The sequence below is a fragment of the Staurois parvus genome, unplaced genomic scaffold (genome assembly GCF_062004578.1).
Source record: "Staurois parvus isolate SC_StPar_1 unplaced genomic scaffold, SC_StPar_1.0 ptg000220l, whole genome shotgun sequence".
Lineage (NCBI taxonomy): Eukaryota > Metazoa > Chordata > Amphibia > Anura > Ranidae > Staurois > Staurois parvus.
This window is the reverse complement of record NW_028318016.1, coordinates 231,094-244,401: the sequence shown is the minus strand read 5'-3', so window position 1 is coordinate 244,401 and position 13,308 is coordinate 231,094. Positions and strand designations below refer to the sequence as shown.

The 13,308-nt window shown below is 40.5% G+C and overlaps 1 protein-coding gene across 4 annotated transcripts in view; it reads right to left on the bottom strand.

The window, feature by feature from the left end:
- The window catches only part of TRIM37 (tripartite motif containing 37), a 208,325-nt gene that overhangs the window by 146,321 nt on the left and 48,696 nt on the right, over positions 1 to 13,308 (bottom strand). For all 4 annotated transcript variants that reach the window (XM_089679183.1, XM_089679179.1, XM_089679181.1 and 1 more), the window contains exons 5-8: positions 11,451 to 11,538; positions 8,683 to 8,805; positions 3,278 to 3,401; positions 1,842 to 1,909 (exon numbers count right to left, since the gene is read on the bottom strand). In XM_089679183.1, coding sequence (XP_089535309.1) covers positions 1,842 to 1,909; positions 3,278 to 3,401; positions 8,683 to 8,805; positions 11,451 to 11,538 — 403 coding nt within the window. The remainder of the gene's footprint in view (positions 1 to 1,841; positions 1,910 to 3,277; positions 3,402 to 8,682; positions 8,806 to 11,450; positions 11,539 to 13,308) is intronic.

The window sequence follows — 13,308 nt, the reverse complement described above, 5'->3', positions numbered from 1 at the left end:
GACCTGCAGCAAAGAGATTCAAACTTTCAATCTACAATTTTTGTTTGCATTTTTATATTGAATATTTTAATCTGTTTTTTTTTTGAAGGGACAATAAAGATTTTTTCCTGAAGGGAAACTGACATAATTGTGACAACGGTTGCATAATAACAAAAACAGTTCCATTAATACAGAAGCTCACAAAAATAAATCTCAACTTCCAGGCAAAGCTTTGAGAACAATTTATAAAAAGTGGAGCAAAATTGAATGGGAATAAAAGTGAGAGATGTGCCCAGGGATGTGCAATTCCTATCGCCCAACACTCGGAAAATGTAGTGCCTGGCAGGTAGTTTTTTTGGCCTTTAGCCCTGCTGCAGGCAAGCAGCAGGGATCACCTGACAGGTGAAGCAATCAGCGGCAGCGCTGTCGCCGATTGCTTTCACACAGTGGCAGCCTCTCTGCGCCCCCGGCGTGAGGTTTCCCGGGCTCTGCCAGTTAGAAGGGAGGGAGAAGCCCCCAGTGTCAGCCTCTCCCCCGATATATGTCCCGGGCTCCGCTTGCCCATCTGCGGGCCCGAGACTGGTTCGGTGGGTGCTGCAGGATGTGGTATAGGGGAGGGAGGAGAGCGGACATATCCGCTACGCTCCCCTCCCCTTCTTTTCCTGACCCGGAGGTGATGTGACGTCATTTCCGAGTCCCTGTTCGACAGATTCCCGGTCATTGAGGCCGGGAAAGGACGTAATGCGGTGCAATGTGCACCGTATTACATTAAGTGTAGTACAGGGGAGACATGCAGGGTCTTTTAGACCCTGGATGTCTCAAAAATAGAGAACCTATCACCAAAAATCATCACATATGGGACTTTTTGTCCCATATGTGATAAAAAAAAAAAAAACAGTACACATCAAAAGGTTGATTGCAATACACAGGTTACATACCACTGCGCACGCCAGAATGAGAGCAATAATTCTAGCACCAGAACTCCTCTAACACTATACTGATGACCTATAAGGTCGCCTATAAAAAATATAGGGTTACTAAAGTTTGTCGCCATTTCACAAGCGCACGCAAATTTAAAGTTTGACATGTTGGATATCTATTTACTCGCTGCAACCTCGTTTTTTATATTTTACAAAAAAATTGGATAATTTATTGCTTTTTGTGTCCTAAAATTAACTCAGTGTATTTTTTTATTGAAATTTTGTGTTTTCTAGACCTTTGTGATAATATGTGACATAAAAAATTGGAACTACCACTATTTTATTCTCTAGGATCTCTGGTTTCAGAAATATACAATGTTTGAGGGTTTGTGTAATCTTCAGGCCTAAAACGATTTTTTAAACTTGTGCAAATAACGCAAAAACAGCTCTGGCAGTGAAACTGATAAAGGATAAGCCAGACACTCCCCTTTCCTGATGAGCAGCCAATCGGTGCTCATTACACTGCAAGGTCTCTCCCCTCCCTGCTAGTCCCCGGGGACAGGCTGTAGGCAGACAGGCAGGGAGAGAAGGAGGAGATAAACAGTGAAATGTTAAAAATATTAAACATTTAAGTCGCCATAAAGCCCCTTTTGTTTTTAAAAGCCCCAGAAATTACTTAAAGCAGATTTAAATACAGTTTTCGTTAAATTTATGTTTTTTTTATCATCAGGACAAGTAGATTGTCATGAGGGACAAGAAGATTGAGAAACCGATTTAGCCCCTGTACAAGTATTTTTTTTCAAAAGTTTCCACTCACACCTGTGTGCCCATAGTGAGTACATTGTAAACTTCTGTTCCAGTTTATGTTCCCTCAGTTTTATAAAATTTAGCTCTAAAAAACCTTTCACAATTTAAAAAAAGCAAAAAAATTCAGAAGCGTACCTGATGTTCCACTTCTTGTAAAAGCGATTCAAGAAGCTCTGTTTCCTGAGTTAGAGAAGTCTTCTGGCCTAGGAATGAAAGCAGCAAAATTCTGTTATATGCAAACTTCATGCTGATAGTATTTTATTTGTGGTGTTAAACCTCTGAAAGCCAAAATCTTCCCTTTACACATCACTAAATAATAAATGCTATTCCAAATATATATGCTCAAACACCAACTATAAAACAGTTAAAGTGGTAGTAAACCCTCACACATATACACAGTGATGTGACTAAACTAGGTGACACACAGATGAAACAAATCCTCCTACTAAGTTGTACTTGTTTACCTACGGCCTTCTTTTCTCTACAGCCTTTAAAAGTGCACAGTTTACACAGCATTTCTGAGCTCCAGGTGACAGGGATCTGATAGACACTACACAGAACAGAGCTGCGTGTAATCTGAGACCTGAGGGGAGGGACTGGACACACACACACCCTCCTCTACACAGTCTCAGAGAAATATGAACAGCATAAGCTGCCAATCACCTGATGTGTGCATGAGGAGGCGGCAGGGATATGTTCCAAAAAATCCCAGAGATTACATCTGCTGTCCTGCATTATTGCTAGGGTGTTGCTAAGACACATTGAGTCGTTACTGTTCACATCCACCCTCACAGGAGTGAGCACTCTAACACTGAGTTTAGAGCTACTGCATCAGGGGAGAGAAAGTGCATGTACTCAGTGGTACCTGCATTTAGGGCTCTATGTGTTCAGGAAGAAATATCTGGAATGAAGAAGACCATTGATGTAACTTTAATTTTTTACCCTTTTTTCCTCACTTAACTTCTTGCTATCACATATGGGGCTGACAGGCCCCCTAAGTGATTGCATTTTGCTTTGACAGGTTCTCTTTACTTGAACATCAGGGGTCTTTTAGACCCCTAATGCCTACCCTGCCCTCTACTGAAGCCAACAGACCACAGATTGGGCTTCATTAATTTCTTCCTGGAACTCGAAGTGACAAAATACATTTTGTTTCCAGTTTTTTAGTAGCTAGCGGAGATCAGTGAATGGACCTTCACTGCTTTTCTTCCCCTCTACCCGGCAACTCCCACCATCTGGGTACCAAGCCCGCAGGAGAGGGGGGGTGCAATAGTGTGAAGGTGACTCAAACCAAATTTATGGGGCTGTTTTTGTACAAGGGTAAATGCAACTTTTAACACCCTCAAAAATGTAGAATATCAAAAAGAAGACATATACAAGCATGGCACAAATAGAATTGCTCGAGAGAATTGAAACCAGGATCCAAGAGCTACAAGATGAAAATTCTAACATCTCAGTCAGGCCTTTACAATCTATAGACAAAAGCAAGTTGTTCTTATCAAATCTGCACGCATCTGCATGGCTCCTTTTACTGCTTTCTTTTAAAGAACCATATTTGAATCTTTGATTACCCATAAGTGTAATAAGCTTGTTCTTAAGCTGGGTATCCAATCTCGCAATCATCATCTCCACAGCATTGCGGATCTCTCTAACACGTTCATCCTTAGCACCTCGTACAGCTTCAACGTTTCGTTCCTACAACACAAAACATTTAAGAATATGAATTTTTTTTCGTTATTTAGGATAACAAATTCAGACCTATGCTTACTGTATTTCTGATAACAAATCTTACAAAGCTCAAATTCATCTTGAGCATATCTGTACAATAAATTACTTCCCAATTTAGTGAAGGTATATTCACTAAACTGGTATATACAACTCACAAGCAGTTTTGTTTCTCAAAGTTTCTAGAAGAAAAAAAAATAAAAAGATTTTTTATTGTACTCACTGTAAAATGCTTTTCTTGGAGTTAATTGAAGGATACAGCAGAGATCTTGATCTCTGAGAATACAATATGGCTCCATCTTTAAGAGTAGGACATTAAGCAAAAAGCAACTGGAGAGGTGGGTGTTGGTGTGGGTGTTAGAGAATAAAAATATTTTACAATGGCTACAGAATAAATAGTGCCTTCTCTTACGCTCATTTAAGGACGCAGCAGAGATATTAACCTCTGACCACTGGGACTCCCAAAAGCAGCATTTACCAAAAGGTGGGAAAACGAACAAAATGGCAGAAAACAGATACAAGACTTCCCCATATAAGAGGGCCCCTGGACTGAGTGATGGCAAGGGCCAGTTCCTTGGAATACGGGGCCTTCCCCTATAACCCCACTCCACTCCAAGAATCCTCATTTTCACAGGCAAGTCAAAATTCTTCTATTCTTAATTGTAAAGTACAGAACACAGGGTAAGTATTCATAAAATCTGGGGTGTCACCAAACAATGAATGAAGTGTGGGCAACAACTACTTAAGACAGAACGGTAACTAAAACAAAACAAGGGTCAACAGACCCAACTTTAGAGGGTCGCTGCAAGACCCTTGTAGCCAAAAGCTGCAACCTCAGAACACTGATGTCCACCTAATTTGATTTTGAACAGAAGACCAAGTGGCTGCCTTACAAAGCAGAGCTACAGAGGCCCATTGTTGGAATGCCCAGGAAACTCCCACCAACCACATGGAGTGAGCACGTAAAAGGACAGGAGGAGATTTGTTTTGGAGCAAGGCATTAGGATGGAATGACTGTCTTTGTTGAGGTGCAAGAAAACCACCTTAGGAAAAAAGGTGCACGGCTACCTTATTGTGAAGAATGCCTCCCATGGCTTGTAAAAACACATCTCAACTATAGGGTTTTACCACCCTTGAAAGCGCAAAAGTAAACAAGCCCTTATGGTTCTGAGCCCCCTACAAGGCTGCTTTACACTGATTCACCGGTGCAGCACAGTGAACCTGCGGCTTTCCTGCAGGTTAGCTGTGATTTGCCATAGATTTCTATTATATCTTGCATATCTTTCTGAAAGCACACCAGTCCTGCATTCAGGAACTTTGGTGTGCTTTCAGAAAGCACACCAAATCTGCAAGGTATGATAGAAGTCTATTGCAAATCACAGCTAACCTGCAGGAAAGCCACAGGTGCAGTGCGCTGCACTCGTGGATCAGTCTGAAAGCAGCTCAATAGTTGTTAACCCTTTTATAGGTGCTAACATGCCTACTACAAAAGTGCAGTGCATGTGTTTAATACACTGACCTACTTTTCCTCTTCTAGCATCACCCTCCAGGCCACTAGAAAGGCCCAGGCCAAGGACACTTGTCATCACTCTGCCTGGGACAGGAGCTGGCACAACAGAGGAAGCATCTGCTTATGTGGCTCCTGTTCCCTCCATGGCTGCCTGCTTTCTCTGATGCTGGCGACCTGGCTCAAAGCACTCATACTGTAGAATAGCGGGTCGGCATGTCCAGATCACAATCAACAGGTTGAGACTCCATGCATGCGCATTGCGCACCCCTGTTGTAAGAGCTCTAGGCAGAAGTGGTGATAAAGTGTGCGGTGTTCGGTGCTGTAACACCTGGTCATCAACTCGACGCTAAGCTCTGAATTGATGAGATTAACTCAGAGTTTGAAAAGTTTACGCTATCAAGTGAAAACATGCCAAACACAGCCTTGTTTTCACATAAAACAGAGACCCAGGGTGACCCTGTTTACATGTCCACAACGCTGGACCCTATATAGAGTCCAGGCTTTGCTCGTCATAGTGGGCATACCCCCTGAAGGGATCTTCAGGGTCAGGGTTCCAAAGGAATGGATCATGGCTCTAGACCTGGAAAGCAACCTGTGGCAGACTACCCAACACATTTCACAAAGTGTTTAGGTAAGCAAAATCCAGTGTCGAAACAGGATCCAGTGTCCGTTCAGGTACAGCTTCCAAGGCTTAACATAGGTTGCACCGATCTGGATGCAATACTTCTACTGTTGTAAATGCTGATTCAGACGCATTGAAAAAAAAGTCAGGGTTTGCCAAAGAGTTTTTCCTGGGGTAATACAATGATAGAGGGACAGGGTTCTTCAGATGACCATGTAACTGCACCAAAAGGCATGCCTGCCTGTGAACAGATATGAGGGCTTTTGGCAAGACCTGTACACTCAGCAGCATTTAGTCAGTCAGAATGTGCGCCAACAATATTCACCCATTAAATCATCCAATTAATCCCAATGGCAAAGGTCTAGGAATGTAGCAAGAGTAGCATGGGTCCAGTGCCTAAGAGAGCACTCAGAAGACCAGCGACGGCAGGGATAGAAAAAAAAAACCCAGAAGTGCTAGCGGTCCACAGTAATTTCAGTAGGCATTAATGCGCTGGAAAAATCAGACCTAGGGAATGATGGCAGAATATAAGGTCCAGAATAGGACACCAAGAGGGGGTAAATACCCCCATATGGCTGAAAAACTGCAGAAAATTGCAGTAAAACCCTCTAAAACAATCCACAAGAACAGAGACAACAGCTTCTAAATCCAAAAATCCACAAAAGTTGGATGCAGATTACAAGGCAGTGTGGAGACAAAGACAGGCAAAAAGGACAAGCAACAGGAAGGGAGCAAAGAGCAGAGATCTATCTATAGACCTGCAACCATGTCCTGACCCAGGTGATGCTCACAACCAGAGGTTTACAAGGACTAAGAAATGTTTCCTCACTGAAACAGGGGCATCGAAGCAAGGGGACTGTCAGGGGACTGTCTTGCCTGGAGAATGTAGAGGCCCAGGATTCTTATCCTTCATAGGGTTTATAGAACCCCTGAATTCCTCTGTGCTACAGGCTACCACAGTCCTAGTCTGTGATAGATGTGGCAGCCCTGGCTCTCATTCATCTCTTATCACAGTACCACGAATTCCAGGAGTATCAGGCAAAGGTAGTAGGTACACTTAATGGGCTTTTAGAGGTGAATCTATCCATTAATCCACTTGCATATCTACTGGCTATATTGATGACTCCTCTTCTGAGCTGCCTCTGCTGACCACTGTAGCAAGTGCTCTCTTTGTGGTCCGCAGACAAATTGCCCTTAAGTGAACCTCCCCACATCCTCCAACCCTATCTTACTAGATATCTGACCTTTAACAAGTGTACCCAAAACACACCTACTTTCTTTCATTGCGAAAGTCTAATGCAACTTGATCATATTGGCTTGAGTATATGTGCCCTATACTGGGGTAGGCTCCCTGCCTCTTAATACAAGATTAGGGGTCTTTTTTTTTTTTGCTTTGTCATCTTTTTCTACACCAGTAGAGGCACCAATGGTATAGGATGGAGATAACCACTAATCCTCTTGCAAATGTCCTGTCAGGGGTGACAGCGTGCCGCTGGAAGGCTTTGTTTTAATACAAGTTTCACATAATATGCTAGCATTGCCTTGAAGGAGGAAAGGTTTTTTTTCCCAGCTTTATTACCACTTTAAAAGTAGAACTACAGGCAATTTATTTTTCTTCATTATGGATAGACTAAGGGAGGGTTATAACTCCTGTCATTTTTTTGCCATCTGTGTTTCATTGGGGAAATTTACCTTCACTTCTTGCCATGTATCCAAAACAGGAAGTGAGGAAATCGCTGCAAAATAATCTCAGGGACCACCAGGCCACCAGAAAGCATGTTTCTTTTAGAAGATTTCCCATCTATTACTTTTCTTGGGACAACCCAAAATTTGGGATTTTCTTATACTTTCAATGACATTGGTAAAACAGGGAAAAAATAGAGAAAGTGAATCTTCCTAACAGGGGCACAGACGGCAATAAAAAACCTAATGGGTGTTCTAATCCATCTGCACTCTGTCCAAAATAAGTTTTGCCTTTAGTTATACTTTAAGATTTTGGAATTCTTCCCAGACAGGAAAGGTACTGGTAAGCTGACCAGTCTTTGCTTTGAACATAAACCAGACATAGATCTGTACGGTTTTGAGGCATGTAGATGGATAGTGAGAGACCATCATCATTTGGTCATCAAAAACTCAGCAGCCTACTACGAGACACAACTGCCGTTTGTGCGGACCTGCTTAAGTCTGGACTGGAAATAATGCTAAGACAACCATTTTTGTAACCCATGGCCTATACCCAAGATAAGGTTACTTTTCATTCATTTTATTCACCGTAATTCACCAGCACTATATCAGGAGGTCTAACGTGAGCCTGTAAGGAATATTTGTAGTATATAGGGGACCTAACATGAACTTGTGTAGAATATTTGTTGCATACATTACCTTTACAGACTTTGTTATTTTTTTATTTTACACACCTCAAATCATACAAATCCAAAACAGGTTCATGGCTACATCTTATGCTGGCCAATTCTTTTACAAAACTGGCTGACAATTTTAAAAATAATTGTATTTCCAGGATAGTGCGGACATACTTTTTATATACATCAGCCCCTATCACACTCTTATACACACCAAGATCAAATTAGTTTTTTTTCCCAAGTTTTTAAAAGAAACACATATCTAATTTCCAATCACCCATTCATAGCGCTTGTTATTTTTTTTTTTTGCAAATGTACAAGCCAATAGACAGTTCTGCAATAACACTATGAAAAAGCGGTCAATTGAAAAGCTTTAAACAAAATGCCACACACTTGTGCAAGAAAAATGAACAAACTGATATAAACATAGGTTACTCAATGGTAATTAGCAAAGAGAACATGCATAAAAAGGACACAAGCAGTGACAACTGTGGGACAGTTTGACTTCCTACAGTATTTTTATTTGTAATTTGATGTAAAGAAAAGAAAAGAAAAAAAAAAAGTACACGTTCTTTGGAAGAAACTGCATTAGCAGTTTGTTACTTAGGTACATTTCTTAATAGTTCACTGAATTACTGTGATATTTATTTTTTTTAAATGTTAGGAAAGGATGGACAGGATTACACAGTCCACTCACTGTACATGATAGATGTTCAGTCACTAATAGTAAACCTGTATTGCAGTATAATGAAATCTTACCACTTCCTGCACAAGACTAATGAGTTCCATTAGCCGCCGACGGAGTTTGGCCACCTCTTCATTTACTTTTGTGACATGCTGCTCATAAATTTCAGCAAGTGGCTTGAAAGTATGCCCTCCATGCTTAAAAAAAAATAAATGAATATATATTAAAAAAAGATTTAAGTCATTTGACATCATACACCTCTTTCTCCCAAACTTATATCCATTTGTTTACAATTAAATAACTCCAATAATCACACAATCCACACTTAAATTTCCAAAGAAAGAACTTTGATTCACTAAAAAAAGGGAAAATTTGCTAAAAAATTTGGTCTACAATGGCCTCCTGTTCTATTAATATAACCACAACAGAATCCTCATTCAAGGCCGTTGTGATGGTATATGGCACTGTCCCAATTAGCACATCTTCATCTGTCTCTTCCTGGAACATGCTTCTGTTGTTGCCCTGCCTCGGGAGATGTCTTGCATACATAGTGGACTTATCTCACATGCTTGCAAGGTTTTGGACCAATGTTTTCAAACTCCTGCAATCTGTTTAATTGTTCCTTCCCTAGAGATCCCTGGTATGTTCTACTCCATCTTAAACCTCCAGGTCTCACCAAGTCTCAGTTTAAACTAATGACCTATGTTCTGTTTAGTGGCAAAATAGACTATAGAAAAATCAAGGAAAAAAAAGTATTTACTTTGCAGAAGTTGGCCAATGTGTTGACATTTCTTTCCGTGATGGAAAAAAAAAAACAAAAAAACAAAAAAAAACCACAAACTTTGTTCTTTTGGACACATACAAAACATTTCCAGTGATATAGACTCTGCGGATATAATACGCCCATCCTTTAGATGCGTAGCTCCAAGGTCCTGGCTTGGGTGTCTCTGTTGTCCTTCTTCACCTCTCCCCACTTTTCTCCACTTCTACCCCTCTCTGATACCTTTTGTGACATTGTGAGGCTTTGCCATGGTTTAAAACAGATATAATAACGATAAAGGGTTTGCACTAATGTAGCGTGCAGGGCTCCGAGGCGTTTAATGTAAGTGAAGGCAATTAGCGAGTCCAGGGGATTTGAGGGATTCTGTACGTTTCAGAAGAGTGAGAGAGCCCAGGGTAGAAGGAGAACCCCTATCTAGAGGCCAGATGGCTATGCTACCCTTAGGTTCTCCTGTAAAGCAGGAAGTGAGGAGAGCCAGAGACTGCACTGGAGTAGTGAAATGGAGCTCGGTAGGTGTTTAGGGACAGGGGAGCATATAGGAAAGGTAGGGGGCATTTTTTTAATGTATTGAGGTTAAAAGCATTTAGGCTTTGGAGCCCCTTTAACAATGGCAATTGTGAATGGAGTTGGGGAATGACACTGATTCCGCAAGCCCCCACCCCCATTTCAACATGCATTTATCACAGAGCATATACTCAAATTACACATTAGAAGATATTAAGAGACCAATCATTGTCAAAGGCTTTTTACTTAAAAACAAACCACTTATTATTAGATTAAGGAGGAAGGCAAAACTGTGCTTCACTGCACTGTAATTATTAAAAACTGTCCAACTCTGTTATTCCCAGACAGCTGAATTTGGGCTGACAGTACATCTCTAAACACTGCAGAATTCATCTGACTGCTTCTATCACATCATCAATAAACACCAATGACCCAGTGCCACTGGAAGCCATGCATGACGATGCCATCACACTGCCTCCACCATGTTTTACAGATGACGTTGTGTGCTTTGAATCATGAGCTGTTACAAGCCTTCTGTACACTTTTGTCTTCCCGTCATTCTGGTACAGATTAATCTTAGTTTCATCCGTCCAAATAATGCTTTTCCAGAACTGGTCTGGCTTTTTTAGATGTTTTTTGGCAAAGTCTAATCTGGCTTATCTATTCTTCAGGCTTATGAATGGTTTGCATCTTGTGTTGAACCCTCTGTATTTGCTCTCGTGAAGTCTTCTCTTGATTGTAGACTTTGACAATGATACGTCCACCTTCTGGAGAGTGTCCTTTGCTTGTCTGGATGTTGTGAATGGGTTTTTCTTTACCATAGAGAGGATCCTGTGATCATCCACCACTGCTGTCTTCCATGGACGTTAATGCCTTTTTATGTTGCTGCGCTCACCAGTGCGTTCTTCTTTCCTCAGAATGTACCAAACTATTGATTTGGCCCCTCCTAATGTTGCTGCTTTCTCTCTGATGGATTTGTTTCGTTTTTTGAAGCCTTACAATGGCCTGTTGCAGTTACATGAACAGCTCCTTTGAATGCATGATGTAGGTTCACAGCAATAGATTCCAAAGGCAAATACCACACTTCGAATCAACTCCAGATCATTTACCTGCTTAATTGATGAAGAAATAACAAAGGAGTGGCCCACACCTGGCCATGAAACAACTTTTGATTCAATTGTCCAATAACTTTTAGTCCATTGAAAAAGGGGGATGGCTACTATTAATAGCTGTAATTCCTAAACCCTTCCTCCAATATGGATGTACATACCCTCAAATTAAATCTGAGAGTGTGCACTTTCAGCCCATATCCATTATATAACTATAGCTTGAATATGTTTTGGTAAATACCTGAAAAAAAACTAAAATTCTGCCTGTGTCCAAATATATATGGACCTAACTGTATGTATGGATGTCCTAAGCTTTATTATACCATTGAGAGCAAGTGCCTTAACAAAAAACAATTTGTAGTGGTACCAGCACCATACTAGCCAACAAACAAATTAAAAGTTAGTTGAGAAAATTATAATTAGCACAACTATATTTAGGCATACTCACCATTCCACCCCAGAGAGCACACTGATGACAGATACATATTTTACAAGTCCAACAAAATACACTGAGCTTTTCATGATGGTTCTCACATCTGAAATGACATTAGGACAAGTGTTTTATTAATGCATTACAACTCTCTTATATGTTGAAAACAGGTCTTTTACTGACAGCCCAAACAGGAAGTACTTAACTACATTGCTGCTGTTGTTCTAACCTGTAAGTTTTTTAGTATTATTTTTGCTGGCACTGGAGTATAAGTTTAATTTTCACTGGGACTATAGAGGAGTCTGATGTAGTATGATGTTATACCCAGTAAAATAAGGGTCTTACAAATAGAAATGTTCAGAAGCAGATGTAATGATTACGGATATGAAAATATAACATACAAGCTGGTGATCAATGTGTTATTTCTGTGAGGAAAAAGAAGTGTGATGGGTGCAGATGTTTGTCTGGAACTGGTGTGGTATCCTCTATTCAGTAGTTGAGGGCATGTAAGCATGTAGGGGTAAAGTATACAGAATAATGGTAAACATGTACTTCAAAAAAGTCATACAGGGCACCAAATATATTTGGGTAAAAGTAGGGGTTAAACACAAGATGAGCTGTTTCAAGCAAATGGAGATATTAATTGCAACAGATGATGCCCTGATATCACCATAAAGTCTTGGGAGGAAGAACACTGAAGATACACCAACATTGTCAGTAAACAGGTTCAGAGATAGGGAGTTAAGAGGTCAGGTTTTAAAACTAGACGAGGCGATTGCTACCAGTCTAGATCAGGGGTACTTTTTGATCTAAAAGACACAAAGAAGAACACTGACATCCCACTGTGACCCAAAAACAGATTACCACAATATCAGCAAAGCCAAACAAAGATAATTAATAACAGCCATAAGAAACATTGCAGATACACTTCAGCATTCCTATAAACGTGCACTTGTCCCCCATACGCATGTGCTATCAATCTTATATCAGTGTATTTCACAGGTTTTGTGAGAAGAAATCGTATCATGGGCAGAAAAATGTATCACATTCCCACCCCAGAGAGAAACAAACACTCTGTGATATATTAAACAGCATGGTTCTTGGGCAGTGTTTCAGATTGCAGTAGAATACAATTCGGAAATTTACATAGAAAACGTTAGCTAGGTCACCAAACATTTCACACCTGTGGTTCCAATACAGATACAATCACCTCAAGCTTGTCCCAATATGCCAATTTATTTATGGCTGAAAAGCATGCAACAAAAACCATAGATACTATCGATATATTGATATTTTCATCATATGGACAGAAGGTGAAGAAAATCTAAAACAATTTTAATCATTGATCAACATTTTTCACCCATCAAACTAAAAATGGAATACTCAAAACACACATCAACTTCCTAGACCCCACAGTAGACATCAGGGATGACAAGCTTCACATCTTAATATACAGGAAACCCACTGACAGATGCAACTAGCTCCACAGCTCTAGCTTTCATCCCCAACACACTAAATGGCCCATCATACGGTCAGGCCATTAGATGCCACCAAATATGTTCAGACCCGAAAGAGAGATAAACATCTCAGGACACTAGCAAACTCCTTCCATAAGAAAAGGTTACAAAGGACAAAACTATCAACTCCAACATAAACACAGCCTTGAAAACCCGAAGAGAAAATCTACTCCAATACAAAGAGAAAAAAAACAAACAACCATGTACCTCTAGTAACCACATACAACCCAGCACTAGAAGGAATAAGAAAAATAATCAAAGATTTACAACCCATCATAATAGAAGATGGAACTCTGAAATAAATACTCTAGAAACCCCCAATACTGGCTGACAACTCTCCAACCTCAGACAAACTAATT